General features: G+C 32.7%; 1 protein-coding gene across 1 annotated transcript in view; it reads right to left on the reverse strand.

Annotated features, from left to right (window-relative positions):
- Nucleotides 1-5,038: 5,038 nt before the first annotated feature.
- Nucleotides 5,039-25,760, reverse strand: part of MS3_00010589 (uncharacterized protein) — a gene marked incomplete at its 5' end in the record, with an annotated part of 33,162 nt that continues 12,440 nt past the window's right edge. The window contains 13 exons of the mRNA XM_051218977.1: nt 5,039-5,700; nt 6,328-6,413; nt 6,836-6,918; nt 7,520-7,883; nt 9,485-9,666; nt 11,565-11,700; nt 13,410-13,670; nt 15,333-15,501; nt 17,568-17,699; nt 19,651-20,070; nt 20,335-20,565; nt 23,332-23,397; nt 24,703-25,070. Coding sequence (XP_051069115.1) covers nt 5,428-5,700; nt 6,328-6,413; nt 6,836-6,918; nt 7,520-7,883; nt 9,485-9,666; nt 11,565-11,700; nt 13,410-13,670; nt 15,333-15,501; nt 17,568-17,699; nt 19,651-20,070; nt 20,335-20,565; nt 23,332-23,397; nt 24,703-25,070 — 2,771 coding nt within the window. The 3' untranslated portion in view covers nt 5,039-5,427. The remainder of the gene's footprint in view (nt 5,701-6,327; nt 6,414-6,835; nt 6,919-7,519; nt 7,884-9,484; nt 9,667-11,564; nt 11,701-13,409; nt 13,671-15,332; nt 15,502-17,567; nt 17,700-19,650; nt 20,071-20,334; nt 20,566-23,331; nt 23,398-24,702; nt 25,071-25,760) is intronic.

Consider the following 25,760-nt stretch of genomic DNA (forward strand, 5'->3'; position numbering starts at 1 on the left):
TTCTCAACTAAAATTATAATAGTTATATCTTGAAACTTGTGATTAGTCAACATATAATAAATAATATAAAAGATTTATAAAGATTATGAAATGTTCATAGTTTATATTATAAATTAATATTAGTAAAATTATCATTAAAATCTTAAAAGAACTAATTTAGTTAAATTAACATTTTCTTTATATAAAACACAATTATTTTACCATATTAACATAGTTTATTTATTTATTTTACCACATAGATATTGGTACAAGGAGGAACCAAATACATATGCGCCACACAAATCCCATTCGATATGTGTGGGGGCTGTGCTACAGCTCGGGTGCCCAAACGGAACCAGGTGGTTTTCTTAGGAGGCCACTCCCCGAGCCTTCGACCTGAAGGTCTGATCCACAAGGCAGTAGAGCATCGTAAGGAGATGCATTCCCATGGAAGCCGGTGACCAACAATTGGTTCATACGCCATTTTTTCCCTCAGGATCCTGGAGCCCATGTGCACCATTGGTTTGGAATACGGTTAAAGCACCGGACATTCGCTTTTCGTCCTCCCATTTTCGTAAACGACACCCCCTCCACGAGAAGGCAGTGAGTAGGACTTCCCTGGCAGAGGCTATATATATGCGTGGCCATGTGAGAGCATTTCGAGAGGGAGAGCGGACTCTCCCCACTCTCGGCCATACCAGGGCATTTGGGGGCATTAACATAGTTTACCAATAATCAAATATGGATTAAACTAAATGAATAAGGAAAGTATTTTATTTATTTATTTTAATTTATAATTAATTTATTATGTAAATATATATGTACTTAAATCTCTTGTTGTTCTTTTCTTTTTTGTTTCCTCACTTATCTGATCAAAATCCAATTTCATATGAAATAATTTAAAATGTTATCTAGTTGTGTTCAATAGTTACCGATATTATAAAGATAATGAATCAATTAATTATCATCTCTAGAATGTTATATGATATTCAAGGTAAAATTTAGAATATAAAATAAGGATTATTATTATTTAAATAAAAGTATAAAAATAAATATAATTGCTTTTATGCTTCACCTCATTAAAACAATTCTGATATTTTTCTTCTTTTCTTTTAATTTTTTAAAAAATTTTTTATATTTTCTTTATTTCTAAAGTGAAAAATGTTGTTTACTTGGTCATTTGAACTTTATGTTCAATGTTCTGTAAATGATTGAAAATGAATATTTAATTATACCCGGGATATTTCTCATTGTTATAACACACAAAAAATTAAAACTTTCTTATTCAGTAGTTTCTTAAATTTTTTAAACTTTTCCAAATACTGAATATCTTATTAATTTTTTTTAACTACTAAACTGTATTATTTTATACTTTTCGAAATATTTGTTTTGTTTTGTAAATCATGTTCTTATGGAAGATCAAGATATTCAGTATTGTAGTGAATAAGAAAGAACACGAGTGGGGATAATCGAATGTATTTGACATGAAATTACAGAGCGTCTCAATAAAATCTGAGAACCATAAAGTAAATAGTTCGTTTGCAAAATATCAATCCATCGTCTTCAATTTGACTATTTCTTTTGTAAATATTAGTCCATTGTCTCAGATTTTATTGTTCATAGACTTTCATACCAATCGCGTTCCGTTTACGTTCTTTCCTTATCGATCATCTACTGAAATACATTTAATGCCTGACCACCGTTATATACTTCTTATGTTGATATAAGTAACCCATACCACAGTATAATTTCAAATACAAAATCAGATTTGGTGAGATTATAATGTATGGACGAATCAATCAGATTTAGGATAACAGGTCTTGGATTTTGGTTGGAAATTCAGCCATCCATTCATCCGAATAGCGTCTTGGTATTTTAATTGATGTCAGTTCGTGATAAAAACCATAAATCTAAATTCTAATCCTTACCATCAACTGTAAATCATTGTCTTTATTCTTCAAACTGCTTTATAACCTTCATTTAGCCCTATTAAGTAAGTAGACACTACCAAGGTCACTTTGGCGTCACTCAAAGGTCGTCCATAAATTATAGTCTCACCTCAAATTTTTATTTACTTATTGACTAGTACTGACTTCATGAAATTTATGCGTGGCGTATTGCAGATAACTGAATACGAGGATCACTACAATTCCCACTGACAAGAAGTAACAACACAAAGATTAATACAATTGGATATTTACTTACCTTAAAACACGATAATAGTCGTAAATATACTAATTTACATATTGATTTATACACCAGTTTAAAACTAATCACTTTACTGGACAAAATAGGATGAGAAAAGTTTCAATAACAAACAAAATAAAATTATCGTGAGGTAAATGACATTCCCCATTTAATTATTGGTTAGGAAAAATGTCGCATATATAAAATGATAACAAAATCATGTGTTGCATGTCATGCTGAACTACAGTTCACGTTAATTTAATACAAATAATTTCATATCTTAAATAAACACTGCAGTGGAATAAAACAATGTTATACTACATAAAATGTCACATTGAAAGTAGAACAAATATTACACTGAGTAGTTAACATATTGAATTAAAAACAGAAGTAACATTGAACAAGAATCATGATCAGTTGAGACGGGTCATAAGGTTAATATCAAATCAGCATTTGTTGTGTTGTACAAAAGCCTTCAAGGACGTATACTAAGGTTTATTGAAGCCTTGGCTATACGAAAATTGAAACCCCCTTTATGTGTTCAAAAACAATTTGTGCTTACACTTAACCTACCCTGGTAGTACTGATTTACTATCCAGAGTGGTAATCACATTTGTTTTTGTGTACTTTAATACTTTTCCTTTGTTATGACTTACCCTTAACCTGTCTAGTTGACCTTTTAATTTTCATATATAAATGTTCTTAACAAGTATATGTGTGATCAGATTGTTCGAAATGTATTGCGCAAATATATCACATAATTCTGATAAACTACGTCTTCTCATTGCATTATCGAAAAATCTAGTTATTCTTTTATATTCTATTATATTAGCTTGTTAAAGCTAATTTCACTGACTTCGTAAAACATTCAATTTACTGAAGTATTTTATTCATTTAAATTAAAAGTTTGAATATTCCGGACACTTTCATAGTGCTATAATTCTTTCTTATTACAACCCAGCTATCCCTATTGCTTGGTATTCTCTTGGACGCAAATACACTAGACAAGTCCCCAAATCAGAACACAGTTGAACAGTAAAGAGATTATATTCCAAATAAAAAGGTTAAATGAAAGTAGGAAACACAAAAAGAGAAACGTTAGTATATCCCTAGTTTTTACATAAGAAGATTCTAGAGTGTTCTCCAAGTATCGACTAGCGCTGATTTGATAAAAATTAGCCAATCTATGTCCCGCTAACAAACAGTTACAAAACAGTTTTATTGGGCATACAACTAATTTAATGATGATTAATTCTTTCACTTGTTTTGAAATTCAAAGGCTTTTCTTTAAGTTTTTGGTTGAGATCATGAATTAATTGATGTTAGACCACCGTTGGAAACCTGGAAGCACTGGACGGCCGTTTCGTCCTAGTATGGTCTAACATCAATTAATTCATGATCTCAACCAAAAACTTAACAATCTCCACAACCCCCATACTGATGCTTTTCTTTAACTTTGATACCTATGAATAGCGTTTTTTTTAATTAATGAACAAGTGTAAAATAAGAGCTGTTTTAGCCTCCAGATTTTTTACTTTGAAATAACGTGATATATGTCTCCAAACATTTTCCTTTTCAGTTGATGGTTATGGAAGATTTTTTACTTCAGTGTTATTTCACAGATTTCATTGTGTATAAACAGGTTCAATAAGGTATGATCTCAATTGGGGTAGTGAATAGAAATTTATTCACAACCAATAAATTTGATATCAGTCACAATAATTTTCGAATAATACATAAAGATTGAAGTGTAGAAAATATGTAGAAGATCAACTAACGGTAATAATGATGATTTCGTTGGTAAATTTCTGTCTGAAAGTAAAAAATGATCAAACTCTGACATGATCAGTAAGAAACCCACTACCTAAAACTCGATTTCCAAGGGATATAGCGGGTGACATTTTAATACGTCGACTCAATGGATCTGTTGAAAGAACATTTCATGTCGCCAAGTTATACATAATCTTCTTAACCAAACCAGAACATGTACAACAAATCAACGAGACATTAGATATGATGGGCTCTTTCATACGTATATATCAATCCACCTGTTCCTGTGAAGCTAGTTACATAGGCCGTACCCTAAGGGCCTTATCCTTGTATGTTCGTGAACATGTACCAGCATGATTAGGAAAAGGAGTCATTAGCTTTATTATCAACATCAATCTCTCTCACCTGGTAGGTAGTGAACATCATATTAAAATAGGCGAAGCTTTCTCTGTTTTATATCAAGTCCCAAACAATCTACCTAAGGGAACTAGATTACGGCTCCTCTATATAGCTGAAGATATCTGGATCAACTCCAGAAAATTGAACTTACGTATCCAGAAGAGGTTTATCCAGCATCTATGTTTAACTTGATCCACAAATGAATCAGTAACTGCCTAAACTAGATATTATAGAAATCTTCCCCCCCAATTCCCTTTTGTGCTGATATCTTTTTTTAATTTACACATTCATTTTTCTCAAGTCACACGAATTCTTTTTTTGATCAAATTACTTTGACAACAACTCTCTTATTACGTATTATATCCAAACAAAGTTATTATTATCATTATTATTAATATTATTACCTCGATTAACAAGACGAAATGCTCCTACTATGCATTTCATTTACACGATCTATTATATTACTGTTGTATCAATAGTAACTCGAAACTTTACTACAAAACATTCTGACCTCTATTAAATAATGAACTTTGTAATTTATATACAAAACAATTTCGAAGTACCTATTTATGTCGTAAGAAATGCATATAACATTGTCAAATTCATTAGCGCACGTCTTATTTTAACCTTTGCAAAATACCAGAATAATTTTGGACTTATAACGGTAGAGCCTCATGATGAAGTTAGTTATTGAAAACAATTGTTCAGTGAAATATTCTTTATTTTTAAAAATCTTTCAAGTTAAAACAAACTTTAATGTAAGTATACAATTACAGTGAATTTGAAGGTAGCATTCAGAAAAGCAATAATGATAATTTATCTCGATGCTAACAACTGAATATTTATTTAACACATGATAAAGTCCTTGGTACTGTAAGCAAAACAGTTTCCTAACTCAGAAACAGTTGGAAGTGAAAATAGTTGTGACGTAACACTGATCGTAATAATACGATTGCGGCAATCTCAACCATAACACGAAAAACGAATTAACCCTTAGTAGGTGATATCAATAATAGGATTGCAAACATTGCACATTTACCTGTATGAGTGGTGCTCCTTACACTTAATACAGATCTGCAGTTAATATCCAGATTAAGACAACTTATCATAAAATATGTAGTTGTCATTCATATTATTTTCTACGTTCAGTAAAATATTTGATGAAGGACTGATTCGACTTGATTTTCTTAATTGACTAGAAACTGGAAGAACTTCTGGTGGCTCTGATACATCAAAAATAAGTTCCATTTCTGATTCACTACTACCAACTTCAGGATATTCAACAGGATTTAATTTACTTGTTTCTACTGGATGTTGTTGTAAAACAGTTGAAATCTGATCGTTAATTGATATAACTGGTGCTTCCTGAAAAAAAACAAGAAATGATGTGTCAGTTTGACAAAAGAATATGCAATAAATTTAATTAACAAACAAATATAATAAACTTATCCAGCCATTATTTCAATCAGTCATCAACAGATGAAAGTACATTCAGCTAAACAATAATAACCATGTTTTTAAGTTATTTTAAATGTACAATAATATTTCCCATATCACAGAAATCATGAACCAATTCAAGATTTTAATGGAATTCAACTATTTCTACAACCCTTTATTAACAATCACTCCGAAGTTGATTTTTATACATCACATACATAATTTATGATTTCTTTTTAACACATAACATTAGGAAAATCATTCAAACGTTAATCTTGAAGCTGATCACTAGTAATCAGAATACTGAATTCTTCTTCCAATATTTGATCAATTATTGAAGATCCACTCCGAAAACAATGGTTTCAGTAAATAGTGATTCATAAATACAGGAAAACATTATAATTCCATTATTTGTTTGTTTAAAACAAAAATAACCGTTAAGACCATAAAATAGGTAGATTTATATTCTTAAACTTTATCAGGAAGCAATAAAATGTATAAATAACAATTGCATATCGGCAAAAATCACTTAGTTGAAACTTGCTACAAACTCACAGTGTGTAATTTCTGAGGTTCTGTTACAACCTGTACATTTATATTGGTAGATTCAGTTGACTTTTCTGTACTTTTGATTTCACTAGCTGGAAAAAGTTGTTTAGTAAGAAATCGAATAATCAGAATTGATTGAAAACAAGTAAACTTTGTTGATCAGATGCTCATTCTATTTACCTATGTGGAGAAATGCTTTTAAGCACATTTCTCGCTATCGGTTGTTCGCAGAAAATATGATTAACACAAATTGTTCTCAAGTTACTTAAACTGTGTCTGAATTAAATAAATGTGATCGTCACAAAACTATTTCATGTAGCATTCATTCTTGTCAGTAAAGTAGCTTAGTAAATCTTATTTTATGAATAATTATTTAACTTTCAATCCAGTGAATTCTTCGAAAGCCATCTATTCTCAAACCCTTACATAACAACTCAAATAATTACAGTCTACAAACAAAGTGCATCGATTTTACAGTAAGATAATTCTAAAATATTACCATTAAAAAAATTACCTGAACTGAAAAATTCAATGTCTCTTGACACTGATTCAACTTTTTCACCAACACTCATTAAACTGCTAAACATCTCTTCAAGGCTAAATTATTCAATAAAAATAAAATGAAACATACAATTGTTATGACCATCGTAACATAAACATCTGGATCGAAAACAAAGATGAATTTAACAATTTGAATTGGTATATGCATTTTGGAGGTGACTTATTCTTCACTGATTTCATGGATGTAGGCCTTACAATAACTTGTTTTCTTTGCAAATTTCTAATTTTGATTTATTACCGTGAATAAGTTGTATCTTATCACAAGTTATCTAAGCTATCTTTATATCACTTCATCTAAACGGAATCAATTTTTCACTATTTACCAGCCCTTTGTAACTCATGATTAAAAACCGAAATAACAGTATAGCTAAATGTATAGTCTGTTGAAGGAGTATATCCTATTGCTTTTAAACCTTAGTTCAGTCAACAGTATGACTTCATTTTGATATGGTACCCCATAATAATGTATATTTCGTTGGATATTAATTAACCTTCAATATTCCCAAAAATAAAATCTTTGAATCATATGAATTAGAGCAACAGACATTTTAGCCAATATGGCTCAACTGGTACATTAAAGTACACCAAATCCAGGTAGCTGGAATGAAAATAAAATTATTCTTTCATGAAAGCTTACCGAGCTTTAAGTTGACGTATTCCAGCCTCAATTGTTTTCTCACGATCGAGCTTCATTTTTTTCAAGATATTCCGTTTACAGTTCGCTTCAAAGACTCTGACTCTGCGTAAATCATCTTCATCATCATTGTCTTCAGCTTCTTGTTCTTTACAATTATGCTGTAAAGATTCGGGTATAACTGACTCCATTAAACCAATATCTGCATGATTTGGTGACAACTGAGAAAAAGATACAGTAGGCCCTAAACTAGGACGTCGGTTACCACGTTCTGTAAATTTAAATAGTTTCGCTCCGTCATCTCTTTCATCTTCTGTTTCACTTTTAACAATAAATTTCAAATTCCCTGATGTACTTGAACGAGGACCTAATCAAGATAAATAAGAAATTCTCAAAACATCCGTAAACCTGTTTAAGTGGTTTATCGATTCCGTTAAAACTCGTAATCCTAATAATTAACTTTACACAAACTGGATTATTAAGAGAAATATCACACAAAATCATATAACAATAGAGAAGACAAAGTTAAATGGTAAAGTAACCTTCATTTTATCCGACTCTTTAAAATTAAGTTTTGCCACTGTAATTATGAATTACATGTGTCAAATCCATCACCTTTTCGAGCACGATGTTTACAACCCAAGTTGTTGCGATTTGTTTGACTGGTGGTCATAGATTAACTACAGTCTTTCATTATTTTTTAAGTTTATGTGATAGTTTTAACCAAATATTTAGTGTAGCTCTGAAATTTTTCAGTGGTCAGTTCATAGAGATGGTTCACAGTTCATCGTTTGTTAATCATTTGCGGATTGTACAAAGTGGAGTTGAAACCAGTCCTATACAGTTTATACATAATGTACATGATACATAATCTATGCTTTATGTTTAACATTTATACTTATAACAACATACTTTGAATTATGAACTAACATCTAGAAAGAGTAGAGAAAACGGACTGAGACTAACTAAAAGCAGTAATCTAAGTGTTTTAAAAGAAATATATTCAGAAAGAATGTTTAGTTTTCAGACAAGATTGACATTTCATGTCATACTTATAAACAATTTTCATGTACCTCACATTAATACATTAATTGCTTAATCTGATTTTCCGACCACAGATTTAATTGTATCCGCATAGCATACTACAGTTGTTTCTACGTTTTGTTATCCGTCATCGCTGTGTAGTGTGAAAAGCATACGGTTATCTCGCGTGTGCCTATTTCTTCTATCTTTTTGTTATATACTAACCTTAAGATAAATCTGTTTATGAACTAGTAATCGCTTGTACAAAGTGGATAAGTTAAACTTGCTGCACATATAAACCATTTATAAAAAGTGACCGGATACTTAATTTGGTTCGGGACTAAAAACTTCCTTTATTCTATGAAGTAAGTATGATGACAAGACCTCTTGTTCCAGGCAAAGAAGTTTACTGCTTTTGACTCTCTTATTGAAGAGTTGAAATGATATTTACTCTCTTTTCAAGCAAATAAAATACACTATCTTATTTATTCTGTCTCCAGATTCCTACCATCTCCATGAAACTCAATAAAAATGTATAATTCTGTATAATCTTATCAATGAAATATCAAACTAAAGCTTTGTTAGTATTTTATTCTCGTCTAACTTTGATTCTGCCTTTCTGTATCCACTTCAAATTAATTCTATATTAAAACTTGAGTTAAACAACCACAACTTGAACAAATGGAACTTTTAAATGTTTTATTACTCATAGGGTACTGCTTTCAATGATAATGAAATGAATTCTGAAGACGTTTTCGCTTTTGTGAAATGGCCATGAAACTTCAAGAACTCTTCGAGTACCTTAAATGCATTAGGATCCCCTTACATATGTTGCTCCAATTCACAGTAGAGAAATTTCTAGCATTATAATGGAATAATTAACATTTACACCAATACAATGATATAACCATAAGTTCACGTAATTTTTGTAAATTAGCTACTTACTTTTTACATTCTTTTTGCTTACTTTTGACATTTTGGTACAATATAGAATAAGTTCTATTAAAGCTTGAACTGCTGATAATGGTACTGGGACAATCGGTTTCTTATTAAATTCAACAACCATAAAGAACATATTATACTTCCATAATTCAATCGAATGAAATTCAATTTCGTTAAAAACGTTACTGTTACATAAAAAAATGATGGAATGTAGTGAAAAACACAAATAAACGTCATATGATGAAATCTGACGATTGAATAACATTTGACAGTTAGGGTGTTATATTATCTAATTTCAAATAAACAAGGGACAGATATCAAGACTGTGTAAGTCAGTATTCTGATTCTTCACATTATATTTAGCATTGTAAACGGCAGTTTACAGAATAAAAGAATTATTTGTAATGATGTTTAGTAGCTTGACTCTTTATGTCAAACTTATTTAAGTTTATTATTCCTCTAAAGCCATAGACGATCCCCAAGCGCCGTTAACACGGACATTTTTTCAGCTGTTGACAAGTGGTATCTACAGTCTTGATGTCTGCCTGGGACTCCTAACGCCATGTTTTCTTCAACCCATCTCTTATCCTCCAACCTCGAGGATTCTTAGGGCTTGCCTTGTGACGCAGTTTGATTGTGTCCACATAGTGTGTTCTATAAAAACTTTAGTCTTTTCTTAGTTTCTTCCACTGCTGGTTTGAATTATGCTATATTAAGTTATTGCTGATGATCTATGACCGACGGATCTTCCATATCTTGCGTAGACAATCATTTATGAGTACCTGTACTTTATTGTTGATAGTGGTTCTCTAAGTTGCAGAGCCGTAGAAACTTCTGACTTACATCATGGATAACATTTCTTCTGAGTTCCACACGTTGCTCAATTGTAGTAATGCTGTTCTTGCTTCATCAGACCCTCTCTATTTACCAATGAAGTCGCCCATTTGCTGCGCATGAGTTTGAAGGACTAGGTCGTCTGCAAATTTTAATTCATCTAGTTGTGTCCAAGACGTCCACTAAATTACACACTTCCTCTGAAATGTTAAGATCTTCATAATCTATTCAGATGCTAAAAAAATAAACAGAGAGAGTAGGTAGTCTTGCCTAGTACCAGTCCTCGACCAGAATGCATTTGTGAGCTGCCCTCTAGAAAAGATTTGCGACTTAGCTCCTCTTAGAAGTTTCTTATGATGGCGGAAATATTCACAGGTACTGCGTAGTGTTCTATATATTTTTCCTGTCCACACTCGGATGTTACCTCATAAACAAGGAAGTTAGTGCACAATGATGAGTTTCATCCAATTGATTGTTTAATAATGACTCATGGTGTCGTAATTTGATCGGTATACGATCTGTCCTTATGGAACGCAGTTTTCTGTTCACCAAGTTGAGCGTCTCCTGAATCTTACATGTGGTTCAGCTACACTGTTGAAACCTTTTCCTAGTACTTACAGAAATTTGATTCTTAAGCAGTTTTCATACTGACCAATATCTCCCTTCTTTGATGTCTTGATAAGGTATCTCTCACTTCGCCACCTTTTGAGCTGAAACCACTTGTAGTTTTATTTACATCTTACTGACATCAACTCTTTATCGTACATTAATCATTTAACATCTTATTATCTTGTCTACTTTTCGTTATCACACAATTTTCAGCTCTATTTTCTTAATGATTTTCTGATTTTTCCATTATCATCATCAAAATGATTTTTTCTTGAACTGTGTTGTATATCAATTTTCTCGATCATCGCTTATTAGAATCATTTCCATTCCTAATTTATACAAGTCAAACAAGAATCAAACTGAAAATCAGAACCTACGTCATTTTATTTTACCAAAAAAATGTAAGAGTTCAATCTATAGCTCATTGTTTATAAATCATTGGTGAAATGAAAAGTTCACAACTCATTTTATTTTCATTCATAGAAAAGTTGACATTTTAGTTAGAAAAACAGAGTTCAAAATAACTGATTGCTTGAATCTAAACATTCATTAAAATATTTAATACTTTTTTGCACCATATGGAATTAACTGTGTGTTAAATAATCTTAGACATTGATTATTTATAATAAATAAACAATACCTGAAAATAGCGATTAACAGATTAATGAGCAGAGTCCCAGCAATCATTAGATACATAGCCAGAAACAGAGGACACAAGAAGTGATATTTCGGACAATTTATTCCATCTGCATTGGTTCCACAAGTATCATTCTTAGCTAGTGAAAACCGAAATCAACAGTTATCAGTTTAATTCAAAGAAATGAATACTGAAAGCATACATTTATGTTTCCAAGTCTCAGTAGATTAGTTAAGTACACATTTAAAGGTAATACCTACAAGAATACACTCGTTTGAAAAAACACTAGACATCAAATAGGTCGACAAACTACAAAATCCTCTTATTTATTCATAAGAAGTTGAAAATAGACAATATTTCTGTCAAATATAATAAATAGGATTTACCTATTTTTCAGGAATCCATTAGACAGAACTGTAGCAAATGTAAGATATTTGTAAGTAAATCTGCAACTTCCATTTGAAATAACAGGGTATCCTCTATTTTAAGTCAAACCATCAAAGTGTTTATGAATTATCGCTCCGTTTTAAAGAATACCGATATCATAAAACAAACAGCTTAGTTGCTGAACCTACTAGGCACTTGAACACAAGAGAAATAAGTCGAAGATTGGTGATAAGGATTTATTTGACTCTCATAATAAATCAAAATGATGTAAGAATACATCACATTTTATATGATTTATTTGCAGTTATATTAACTGTCAGATTCGAATAAATTGAAGTGAATTGTATTAAAAAATAATTACTCAATAACTCACTGTGTGAACAAATTTGCAATATTACATAATGAAGCATCCATAATTCTTCTTAAAACGTGAATACATGTTACAGACGATTGGAAAAAAGACAGTTTCATATGTCATTCGCACTCTAGTTGATGAAGCTATTACTCTCCATATCACTAATATTAGTTTATCTAAAGTCAAGACCAAAATCCAACTCTTAACTTTGCAATACATCATGTTCCTTTGGTGTCAAAGTTTTTACTCCATTTTAGGTTCGAAATCACACTTTTGACCTTCATCATTCACGAAATTTTTGATACATTATGGTAATTTAATATATAAACGGAATACACCCATTAAGACATTAAATAAGAAAGATTAGTTCAGCGAAGAGTTCTCTTTTCGGCAACTTCAGTTTGAAAACGACTGCACAGCTTTGAAAATGAATTCGCCGAAAAGAGAACTCTTCGCTGAACTAATCTTTCTTATTGAATTTATTATATATTTATTCTTAATAAATTGTCTGAATTCTTATGAGTTAAACTAGAAATTGTTAAGTTTACTGTTTTTCACGAAGAAAAGAGCGAAAGATCGTTGGTTAGTTATTACCTTTACTTATATCCTTAATTGTGAGTTTCCAAACATATTAGTTTCATTGATCAGTGATTCAGTATTTTACAAGTTATTTATTGTAATTTGAAATTAGCCTCCATGATTAAAAGTATCGTTTCTTCCATTTTTATTATAATAAATATTTTATTATATCATGTTGAGACGTAATAATTCTGTGTCGAATCATGACATATTAATCAATAATTAAGTTATACGCCTTATCTCCATGATTTATCTAAAAATCATTTTGAATAATTTTAACATTGTCTGCTGACATATTATTTTATAATTCAATAAGATTACATATTTAACAGACTGATGGCTTAATGGTAAGTACATTCAATCTTCAACCAATAAATTGCAAGTTCGAACCCTCTTCAACTTATTCCTGTTAGAACAGTAAAGTAGTATTAATAAACTCTCATGCCTGAAATTCACTTGAAAGCCGAATGTACAAATTTGTATTTGATAAATTACTTACATCAATGCAAAATGGTTTAGAAACTTACCAAAAGTATAATCTAATGATAATTCACCGTATAAATTCCAATATGGATAATACAGAACATCACGAACATCGCTCCATGAAAATTCATGACGATAAGGATAGAGTAAGACATGTAAAGAAATTCCATAAGCTAAGAAGACAACAATCAATATGAATATAAATGAAATCAATTCTTCAAGCATACTCCTTATCATGACTAGTTTCGGACCCAAATTCGGATGATAAGAATATAAACCATATAAGCGAATGTAGCATGTAATTACTGATTGTATTTATAATAAGAAAATAAATATTAATGAAATGAATGAATTATAAATGAGTTAGATAAATTGCAAATTTTATCATAAAGTTATTTCAACAAAAATATGGATGAAAATTATCAAATTAAAAACACAACTAATAATTATATATTTCTAATATCCTATTGGGTTTTATTGAATTCAGATAATACAAATGTAACATTAATTCTATTTTGAGAATCAATCTACTTATTACTTAATTTATTTGAACGTCAAGTCAAACCTGAAGAAATGATACATACAAACATATGGATGTTCATTATAAACATTATTATAACAGAAAAGTACCTGAAAAATGGTGCCTAACTTAACATCATTAAGTTTAGTTTGTACAAAATTAGAACAAATATAAGGAAACAATTAATTTGATTGATTAATTATTTTCAGAAGGGGTTTTGTGAATATTATAGTAATTTTAATAGTTGAGATCATGAGTCAATTTAAGCTAGACCACCATGGAAAACCTGGAGGCACTGGACGGACGTTCCGTTTTATTGTGGGACTCTTCAGCAGCGCGCATCCACGATCCCGCCTCGCGAGATCCGAATCCAAGACCTGTCGGTATCGTGCGTGAACGCTTAACCTCTAGACCACTGAGCTGACCGGCATCCAATGGTGTTAATGTCTAACTTCAACTAATCCACAAAATTGAGTGACACATCCACCATTGACTTCAGTGAGTTACTATTACACAACTGATGTGACGGAAAGAAAAGTCAATTTTCGATTGATTTACTCATTATAAGTTTTGTTCAAGATTATTTCCGTTTTTGATTCAAAGTAATGGTTATTCAATGTAGTATTTGTTTTCTTTTCTCGTATGATATTTTATTCTGTATAATATGTGATATTCTTGTATGTGACTTGTTATAACTCTAAGTATTTTGCATATATTTAATTTCTTCCTAATTATAAATCAAAATTGATGTACAATCAATATATAAATGACTGTATTTTCTACTAGAATCGTCGTCGTCGTGTTTTGGGGTTAATAAATCATCACTTATACCAGTCTTTGTGTTCTTACTTTCGAGTCGTGGGAATTGTGGAGGTCCCTCGTTCCGAGTATAAGTGATAAGCGTTTCCGACATAACAATCGGCGACGACCAAATACAAAAATTAGCATCAAAAGAGCCAAGACAATAAGCATTCAAACGACAGGTTATAACAACAACAGACCCGGTTGAACTCCGTTGGCCACTGCTTCTGATATTAATCAACATATGCTCACTAGTGACTGGCTTCAAGAGGTATTTCCTGGAGTTCTATTATTGATATAGATCATAAGTTAACTTTAATTTAATTAGTATTTTTTAAAAACATATTTATTTAATTTTACTGTGAAATAATATTGTACAACATTTCATCCTTTTTAATGTAGTATCTAACATGAAATTCTTCTATAGAAAAATTACTTAACATTTAGAGTGGAAATTTATGGTTCAAATGGTGAATAACATTTATACAACAAATATAATCAAAGTTCGTTAATTATTATTTAACATTGGTTTATAAATAATTGATCATTGTCCAGTGACTAGGGATTAACACAATACTTACTAATATCATACTTGTTAACAATATATGTTTAATGAAGTAATGGTTCATTTAAAAAAGAAACTTACATGTTAACACGTAAAATGTTTTAGAATAAATAAATGTTGTATCCAATCCAATACGTAGAAACATGCTTAAAAGCGCTAGCAAAATAACGAAGAGTTCCGACCGACCCCATTCGTATTGATCCCACCAAGTTGCTATCTTTTTAGGCCCATCACCAGGTGATAAAAATATCTACAATGAGAAAAATATGATTATACATCCAGTGAAGTTTAAATAAACCAACGAAATAGCCATACAGAGTTTAGAGCAATAGTCGATATTTTTTAAAGTAACAAACTCACAACCTGGTCGTGTTATTGGTTCATGTGAAAATGGATACTCGCATTTCCTTGCATACTTACGAATGTTACCCCTAAAAGAGAAGTAAAGGCAGCTCAATAGTATCCTCCATCCAGCTCTGTTCTGGGCAATCCTTTCCAGTTCTTTCCAATTGCTATTCATTCCCTTCATGTCTTTTTCCAATTCTCAGCACAGTGTGTTCTTCGGACTTCCTCATTTCCGTTTTCTTTCATGATTCCAAGTTAGCGCTTGCCTCGTGATGCAGTTTGATAATCTCCTCAATGTTTATCCTATCCAATTTCAATGTCTTTTCCTCATTTCTCTCCTACATTAGGCTGATGATGATGGTATTCGGCCAAAGGACATTGGGTATCTTGCGTAGACAACTGTTTATAAATACATGTACATTTTCGATGACGGTTGAAAACCTTCCCTGGTACTGACAGTAATGTGATGCTTGTGTAGTTCTCTCATTTGCTCAGATCTCGTTTCTTTGGTATCTTGATGAGTTATCCTTCTTTCCAGTCTGTCAGTGGCACTTGTTCTTCCTCCCAAATCTTCCTGAATAGAACGTGATGCAGGCTTGTAGTTGCTTCCATGTCTGACTTCAGTGCCTCGGGTGTTATATTGTCAGGTCCTGCTGCACTCCCACTCTCGATTTGTCCGATGACCGGCCATCCTGATTTCTTCCACCGTTGGTGGGCGACGTCTATAGGAATGTCTGTATATACCGCCTCGATATCCTGTGGATTCAATGAAGCTGGTCCATCCGAGAGTTCCTCTAAGTGTTCCACCCATCTGTTCCTCTATTCTTGAACTTCAGTGATTGGTTTGCCCTGTTCGTCCTTGACTGGTTTCTCTAGTTTGCTATGTTTCCCTGCCAGTTTCTTCATCGTGTCACATAGTTTGTTCATATTTCCTTTCCTTGCGGCTTTTCCACTGTCATTGGTAACTCTCCCATGTATTTCTGCTTGTCGGCTCTAATGCTTCCATTCACTAGCTTGTTAGCTTCTTTGTATTCAGCTTGTACTTGACTTTCTCTGTCCTTGTTCGGCTATTGTTAATTGCTGTTTTCTTGTTCTTCCTTTATTGAATCTTCTCTAGAGTCTCGATAGATTTGCAAATCTCTCCCCATTTTCGTTTCTCGTCGTCCCATGATATCTTCATAACCATTGTTGTCCATTCCGACTTTGACATTTAGATCTCCCATTAGGATTATCAGTTCCTTTCCTGGGCACTTCGCTATGATCGATTGTAGCCTCTCATAGAACTGATCTTTGTCGTCGTCATTGTTATCATTGATGTGTGCGTAAAATTGGATAGCATTCATTGTAATTCCTTCTCAATTTGTTTTGAAGGATGCTTTGATGATCCTAGATCCTTGACATTCCCATCCTTTAAGTGCTTTACGTGTTTCTTTAGACAGCATTAGAGTGACTTCCTGAGTGTGTGGAGCATTTCCCCCTTCGTATTTGGAGTACAGCAGCATTTCTTCTGTATCTAGCCTTTGCTGTCCAGCTTGGGTCTGATGGGTTTCGCTGATTTCGAGTACTGCTAAATTGTGTTTGACTGGTCCTCCCGGTGTCACATATTGTCTGGACGTTCCATGTACGTATGTTAATTATAGATCAGTATTTCCATCGGACATAATTTGGCATTAAACAAATAAATCTTATAGAGAATTTCAGTACGCTTATAAATGATTCATTCTGCATTATATTATGTCTGTTTATCCAAATATATGTACATATAAATACCTTCATTATTAGCTCTCCAGTGATTTTCGGTCTCAGATCATACTAAATAAATCACAATGAAGAATATTCATTGGTATCAGGACTACATGTTATATGCTTTATGATTATCCTTGTAAGAAAATGTAACTGCGAACAATTTATACGTCTTTAAAATAATGAGAATTAACGAGTAAATTAGTATCTTTGTTTGGTTACATTTACCTGTCTAATTATATCTATTATCATAGCTATAAAATAGGCCATTATAAAACCTTCATGTATAGTGATTTGATCCGGTATAGTACTGAATAATAAAGTGTACGAAAAGAATAGCAGAAATATCACATAGACCATCTATAATTTGAAAAAAGGTATAAAATGAAACAGTAGTTAGAATAAATAAGATTTTTCCGAAAGATAATCAGACGTATTCTTAAAAAATTACAATATCTAACCATTTTCCAACTTAACAAAATTTTCAGGTTGTTATCAACTGGTGAATCGTTGAAAATCATGACGAAATAATAGTTATTCCATTCTACTCTAGGGACGACTTACCACTGCTATGGATATTTTGGTTTATCCTCTTACTACTGTGGTGAGATGTATTGGTCTATGTGTTTAATCAATATTAATCAACATCAACCAGTCTGATAACCGGTGAAACTAAATTACGAAACAATTTCGTTATATCTCAGGCCATCATGAAACAATTCATATAACTTATGATATATTTTTTCTATTCAACGGTTTCCAAACGCTGAAGTACTTTGATAAACTAATTATATAAATTTGATTTAAGATAATCAATTCTCACCCAAGATGACTGTTACATAGGCAAAAAAACTTCAAGGCGATATAATTATCTAGGTTAATAGTTGACCATTATATAAATAACACACAAGTTACTATAATTTCAAATTAAGGAAGAATAGATATTATTTACAATTTCATGGAAACGACTTAACTCCATAACGAATGGTGAAGAAACGAACGAGGAATAAACCATCAACATAATTTCTTCGTTCGATTTTGTTATGCTTTACTCAGACCAACTCCGCCTGCGTGACGGCAATAATAAAAAGCCGAATACGAATCAAGTCAGAATTTATTTCAGACATTCTTTTATCAAGAAAGACGATGACAGATTTGGAAAAAGTAAAAGTACCTGCTCTATTTAAGTAAAACTTGACTCAACATTATAGATATGAAAGATACGAGTAGGCATATAGACGCATACATACTATTATACACACATTTCTATGTTACATGTGTAAATGACAATAAGTGGAACAATTAAAATATTTCATCTATGTAAAAGAAAGGACAATCTGTTCGACTGTACGGTATCAGACTATGAAATCAGTAGAATCAGAAGTTTAACATTGATCATTTTCTAAACTTGTTAAGGTTCAACTTTTGCATCAGTGTGACCTTATGTACATGAACTTATATGACGAAACTATTAGTACAAAAATGCCTAGAGACTAAAATTTTACACTGTGAAACTTAACTATCTTAGCATGTTTGTCAATACCTAAATCTTTAGCGAGAGTAATTCATTGGTGAAGAAATGAGTTATGGGTTAGTATTTAAGAATGCAGAAAAGATTCCATTTGGTTAAGTTCAGAATATCATGCGGTTCGTGGCTTTGGTAGCTTAGTAGATCAAAGTATTTAATAGCATCAAAATTTAGGATCATTAACAGATAAGAAAAGAAAGATACAAAATAGAAAGTTGTGGAGGCTAATGTCCTCAATATCTGACTCCAATAAATAATATCCCGTAACTGAGTATTTTAGGTAGGCTTAATCTCCTAGTAGAATTGCGAATTTACTCGAGATTATTGAGAAGCCTGAACACCAGTTATAGAGATAGTTTATTGTTAATGATTAATAAAAATCCACAAGCGTACGTTGAGCAAGCACACGATGAAACAGAGTGAGTGAGAGTGTGTCTGTTTAAAACCCATATATATTTTTGCGAGTTAATCGGGTGTGGATAAATTATCGATTATCTGCACATTGAAACCAATAGGAGGATAGCTTAAGAGTTAATGTACAGACATGCATTCGATCATACACACCGAAATTAACATAGTGAATTAAGAGTCTGAGTTACGGTGAATAGACAGATGATACAGTGGCCAAATGGGCTTGCCACAAAGTAACGAGTTTTTGTCATATTTAGTCAAAGTATTTAAACAGGATTGCAAAAGAGTAAATGTACAAAAACTTATCAAAATGTCTTCGAATATTTCAAATTACATTCTGATGCTTTAGATCAATAAACACCAAACACCCACCGTGTAAAGACAAAATTTGGTTTTTGGTGCAGTATAAAAGATTTTAATTTTTTCTTTAAAATTTCTTTGAACAGGTGCTGAATGTTTGGAATGTTGATGAGAAATACTCTCTTGATCCAGCACATCACCTGCATTTTTAGTAGATCTAGTTACACTTCGATGATTATAATTTACACTGACATGTGGACGTTTATCTTCCCATGACAAAATATGATCGAAGTACAATAAAAATGGTAAAATCAAGATGGCAGACGTTATCAACATATTGGCACGCATACCATGACACCATGCGAAATCCAAAGAGTTTTGACAGGCTTGAGAACTAATAAATTTACGTCGAACAGATTGAGCGGCAAGTTGAAGACAATTGAAACCACCCCATAATGATGATTCACCTTCAACCAAATACAATGTGAATTCCTGGTATTTGAATAGCAAAATTATATAGTTATTTATTGGGACACTTTGACTACTTACTGATAATAAGTAGCAAAACAAATCAATCTAAACAAATAAGCATACTTCAACTGACTACGACTGGTTAACGTTTTTGTAGTTAGATCTTTACGACTGACAATTAACAATACATTTTAAAGAAAAGGTTTTCGTGACGTTGTCAAATTCAATGGCAATATTAACAACAATTCATAAATCTATCTATTTTCACCATTAAAATAAACTAACCGGGTCAATTCCATTGCACTCCTCTAATACACCAATCGCTAAACTTTCAAATTCTTCCACATAAGTTTCATACTTCGTTTTGCCTTCTGTATCATAAGTTGGTAATAGTTTAATCATATCTGTATACAGACAACAAGCAATCAAAGCTAGTGTCAATGAATCTTCACTTCGTTCCCAAAAATATAAAGCCATTTTATGACGTTGATAAAGTATAGCCCACAAAAATAATTCCTTAAGTGAAAGAGAAAACATTTGCAACAAGGTTATTTAAATAAGCATCGCCTCCCAGAAGTCAGCTCTAAATCACAAACCAATCTACAATCTGTATTTAATTTAGATGAAAGGGTTTCTAACGTTCATTCTATTAATTACGTGGTGTTCTTTACCGTCACTAGACAACTGGGCTAACATCATCACAAAGGTTCAATACAACCTTTCTTGGACATACTGACAAACTCAATCAGTTCAAGATAAATCTCAACAACAGATTCCAAGCATTACAAGACCCACTTGGAGAAGAAGAAACTACTATAGAGGACAACTGGAAAAGGATTAAAGAAGCACTAACTTCAACGTGTCAGTAGGTGCTGGGCTGCAACAAGCATCATCATAAGGAATGGATCTCTGTAAAAAAACCTAGAGAAGATTCAATAAAGGAAGAACAAGAAAACAGCAATTAACAACAGCCGAACAAGGACAGAGAAAGTCAAGTACAAGCTGAATACAAAGAAGCTAACAAGCTAGTGAATGGAAGCATTAGAGCCGACAAGCAGAAATACATGGGAGAGTTACCAATGACAGTGGAAAAGCCGCAAGGAAAGGAAATATGAACAAACTATGTGACACGATGAAGAAACTGGCAGGGAAACATAGCAAACTAGAGAAACCAGTCAAGGACGAACAGGGCAAACCAATCACTGAAGTTCAAGAATAGAGGAACAGATGGGTGGAACACTTAGAGGAACTCTCGGATGGACCAGCTTCATTGAATCCACAGGATATCGAGGCGGTATATACAGACATTCCTATAGACGTCGCCCACCAACGGTGGAAGAAATCAGGATGGCCGGTCATCGGACAAATCGAGAGTGGGAGTGCAGCAGGACCTGACAATATAACACCCGAGGCACTGAAGTCAGACATGGAAGCAACTACAAGCCTGCATCACGTTCTATTCAGGAAGATTTGGGAGGAAGAACAAGTGCCACTGACAGACTGGAAAGAAGGATAACTCATCAAGATACCAAAGAAACGAGATCTGAGCAAATGAGAGAACTACACAAGCATCACATTACTGTCAGTACCAGGGAAGGTTTTCAACCGTCATCGAAAATGTACATGTATTTATAAACAGTTGTCTACGCAAGATACCCAATGTCCTTTGGCCGAATACCATCATCATCAGCCTAATGTAGGAGAGAAATGAGGAAAAGACATTGAAATTGGATAGGATAAACATTGAGGAGATTATCAAACTGCATCACGAGGCAAGCGCTAACTTGGAATCATGAAAGAAAACGGAAATGAGGAAGTCCGAAGAACACACTGTGCTGAGAATTGGAAAAAGACATGAAGGGAATGAATAGCAATTGGAAAGAACTGGAAAGGATTGCCCAGAACAGAGCTGGATGGAGGATACTATTGAGCTGCCTTTACTTCTCTATGAGGGGTAACAGACGTTACCAAGTAAGTAAGTTCCTTATTGTGAATATCTATTCACCAAATATTGATAGATCAAACAGTGAAAGTTTAATGTTCTGTGGTAATCTGCTTTCTCAAGTCATATGCATGTCCGGTGTACTGGATACAGACTGGATGTGGCCCACATTGTAGTTGTGTTGATCTCGTAAGTAGGTCTTATATTCAGTGTATATAATACACATTTGGACACCCTTCTCAGTAATAAACTTTGAAATTATCATTGGAAGTAGACATAATGATACCGTTTTTCTAATTTTATATCACTTGTTTTCCTAAGTGTTGCTTCTAGTTCCTTGTCATTAGGAGTATTCTCGTGATTTCCGACCAATAGGAATTATGTTTGGTGGGTTTGTGAATAACTTTTTATGGATGTTATTATTTGTTTATTAAATCTATATTCAGTTATTGTCTGTTACTGACTGAAAGTAAATATTACAGTGGAAATCAAGAACCGCTGAACAACTCATTCTTCCTTATTCAGGGCTCATGATTATGTATAAAATTGAATCCTTGATCAAAATCTTCTGATTTAAAATTATTGCCCACTACCCTCAGACCTGACGGATCATTGTGACATCTGAAGTTTATGTTTGTAATCTTCGTTAAAATAACGAGTACACATTATTGTGAAATCCCGTTTAAGAACAAAAGTCAGTCGTGAACGAGACGATCTCGGGTGCTGTTAGGTGTATGATGGTGCTTGACACTTCCCGACTCTTCATACTACTATATTTTTACTAGTATAGGGGTTATGGAGATTATTAAGTTTTTGATTGAGATCTCCACAACCCCTATACTAGTAATCAACATGTGCTCACTAGTGACTAGCTTCGTGAGGGAATTCTCGGAGTTCTAGTGAGAAGCCGTGATCAGTGGAGCTAATACATGTCGGATAGAGACAGGTATCTACCTCAGTACAATGGAAGTTGGTCACGCAATTTCGTGGATTGGTTGATGTTAGACACTATCACCATTGGATGCCGGCTCAGTGATCCAGTAGGTTAAGCGTTCGCACGCAAGACCGAAGGCCCTGGGTTCGGATCCCACGAGCGGGATCGTGGATGCGCACTGCTGAAGAGTTCCACAATAGGACGAAACGGCCAGTGCTTCCAGGTTTCCAAAGGTGGTCTAATATCAATCGGTTCATGATCTCAATCAAAAAATATATTTCTGTTGTATAACTTATAGATACTGTGACCAATGCATTTTTTCATTCTATTTCTAAGCTTTATTTTAACCTATAAGTCATGAAATCAAGATAAAAGTTGTTTGCTTCATTAGCAAACTTAAACTCACCTGAAATGGCGAAACAAACGTTAGCTTACTTACTCGATTCCAGTCAGCCCTTAGACCATGTAATAGCTGAATAAAAGAATAAATAATACGACGTTGTCTCGTTTAATATGCTGCTTAAACAGTTTGAAACACATTTTAGCAATGGAAGTTTATGAGAATTTTTTTCCAATTTATTTAAAAAGACATGTTTTTTGTTATTTTAAGTATTAGAGACAAATCTTGGCTACAACTTTTACGCTTCTATCACTACTAAGCCGCTGAAATAATGCAATGAAATATAATCATTGACGCTTATTGCATACGAGTCTCTTGTATCTGCTTAACTTACAATTAAGTTCAAATTATCTTATCGGTTACGGTAGTTAGTACTAAAGAACTTATTGATGTATATTGTTAGTAATGCTTCATCCACTACAAGTCATTAGTAACTGGTGAACTTTCATTTTCTGCTTGGATTGTCGTAACAATATAAAATTCAAAATGTGTTTCTTAAGTCTTGATAAATGATTCAGTTAGCTTAAGGTAGTTTACTGATTGTGAACGACTGAGATTTGTCTGATACGACCGCTGAGCAATGAGAACTCCACAGTACGATCAATGACTCTACCAACGCTTCAATAAGTATCCCTAAACGATGGAATCAGGAAGGAGATAGAAGTGCAGAAAAAACCTGATATTCAACGAAGACTAAGTTATAGTAGAATGACTCTGTATACAGAACAAATTAAATAAGAATTAAACGTAACCGATTGGAAAACAGCGAACGTTGCGATAAAATATAAATAAGAAAAAATGTATTCGGTTTAGCCGCAACAGGAGAGAAATTAAAATTTACTGACAACAGCTAGATAACTTAGGGTCGTCCTAGAAACATGCTGTTAAAAAGGAATAGAACTCAAGATGGGATTTCCACGCTACCTGGAAATCGTCAGCTGTATGTGAACAAATATCGGTTCTGGTGTTTCCGTCCATTCAAAAATCTAGCTGTCAACAGTTCAAATGTCAAAAGGTATTCACTGGTATTTCGAGCTTTGTATTAACCAATGTCTATCGATTAAACAACTGACTGAACAAGTTACCAAGTCTTAAATAATTCAGGCATCGAAATCCTCATAAAATAGACCTAAGTATAAGGAAGTGATTAGCAAAACCAGTCAAATAAAAAAAATTATGTGCAATAAAATGTGATCGCTTTTCATATTCACGCTGTGGCATAGGTTTTGTTCAGTACAGCCTGATGAAACATAGACCAAAGTAGCTGATGCGGATCATTATTCATAGGGAGTAGTATTATTTTAATTATTTACTATCTTTATAACCAAACAGATTAAATTATACTCTGCTCAATATACATTTTTCACATATACATACCTCTGTGTCCATATCATATATTTTATTGGTATACCTTCCAAGCGTACGACGTAACAATTTACATATAGTAGACAAATATATTCTACTTGGAGGTGTGAATGATTGTTCTGTTTCACCAGTCATTTCATTATTCATCATAACTGGTAAATGGAGTTTAGTACTCGATACTGTTAAATGTTCACTAGTCAGCAGTTTATAATTTTTTAAACATCGTATTAAATCATTTGACTGCGTTGATTCATTGTATAGACGATGTAAACGTTCAAATGTCAGGAACTGACGCATTACAACACCATTTTGTAATAAAATTCTTACAAAATCAGTTTTATTTCTTAGTAGAGCTTCCATCATAATTGGTTCTAAAATTTCTGATAAAGTAGTATTAAGTATATGAAAAAATATTATGAAACAGATTGATTATAATGTTATAAACTTATGGAGTATATAGAGTTATTATCAAGATTAAAAAGTGCATACTTTGTCATTGTAAACAATAAGGACATCAGGCAAAATTGTGCACCTGAATAACAGAACTCGACTCCAGCAGAGTTGACGACTGAAATGTAAAGAGAGTTTTGATTATTGCAAAATCTTTGCGAAATCAGTTAACTTAGTGGCAGTCACTCATGAAGTAACGCGCAAACGATCAAACTGAGAAATAACTTTATGACTTAATTCCAATCCTTAAATTCAAAAAGTAATTCAAATAGTTTGGATCTGTATTGATGTTGGGAGCTGTTGATACAAACATGTTTAAGCATAGCAACTTTAACAACCCGATGATGAAACCAGATAGAATCCCATTCAAATGATGATAGAAAATATCATTTCAGTGCAATTGAATTAAACAGTGATGTTCAAGTAAACTAGACTGGTACGGTGATCAAAATTTACTAATAAAGATATATAGCTTATAAGTATTTCAATTTAACAGTAACATAACAATATTGGTAAATAATGATAAGGATTCTAGAACTCATTTTAATCGGTTGGTGATAGTATTATAGTGTAGTGATAGTAAGAGTATTTGTAAAACAAGCAACAACAGATTACTGAAA

This window comes from Schistosoma haematobium, chromosome 3 (genome assembly GCF_000699445.3).
Source record: "Schistosoma haematobium chromosome 3, whole genome shotgun sequence".
Lineage (NCBI taxonomy): Eukaryota > Metazoa > Platyhelminthes > Trematoda > Strigeidida > Schistosomatidae > Schistosoma > Schistosoma haematobium.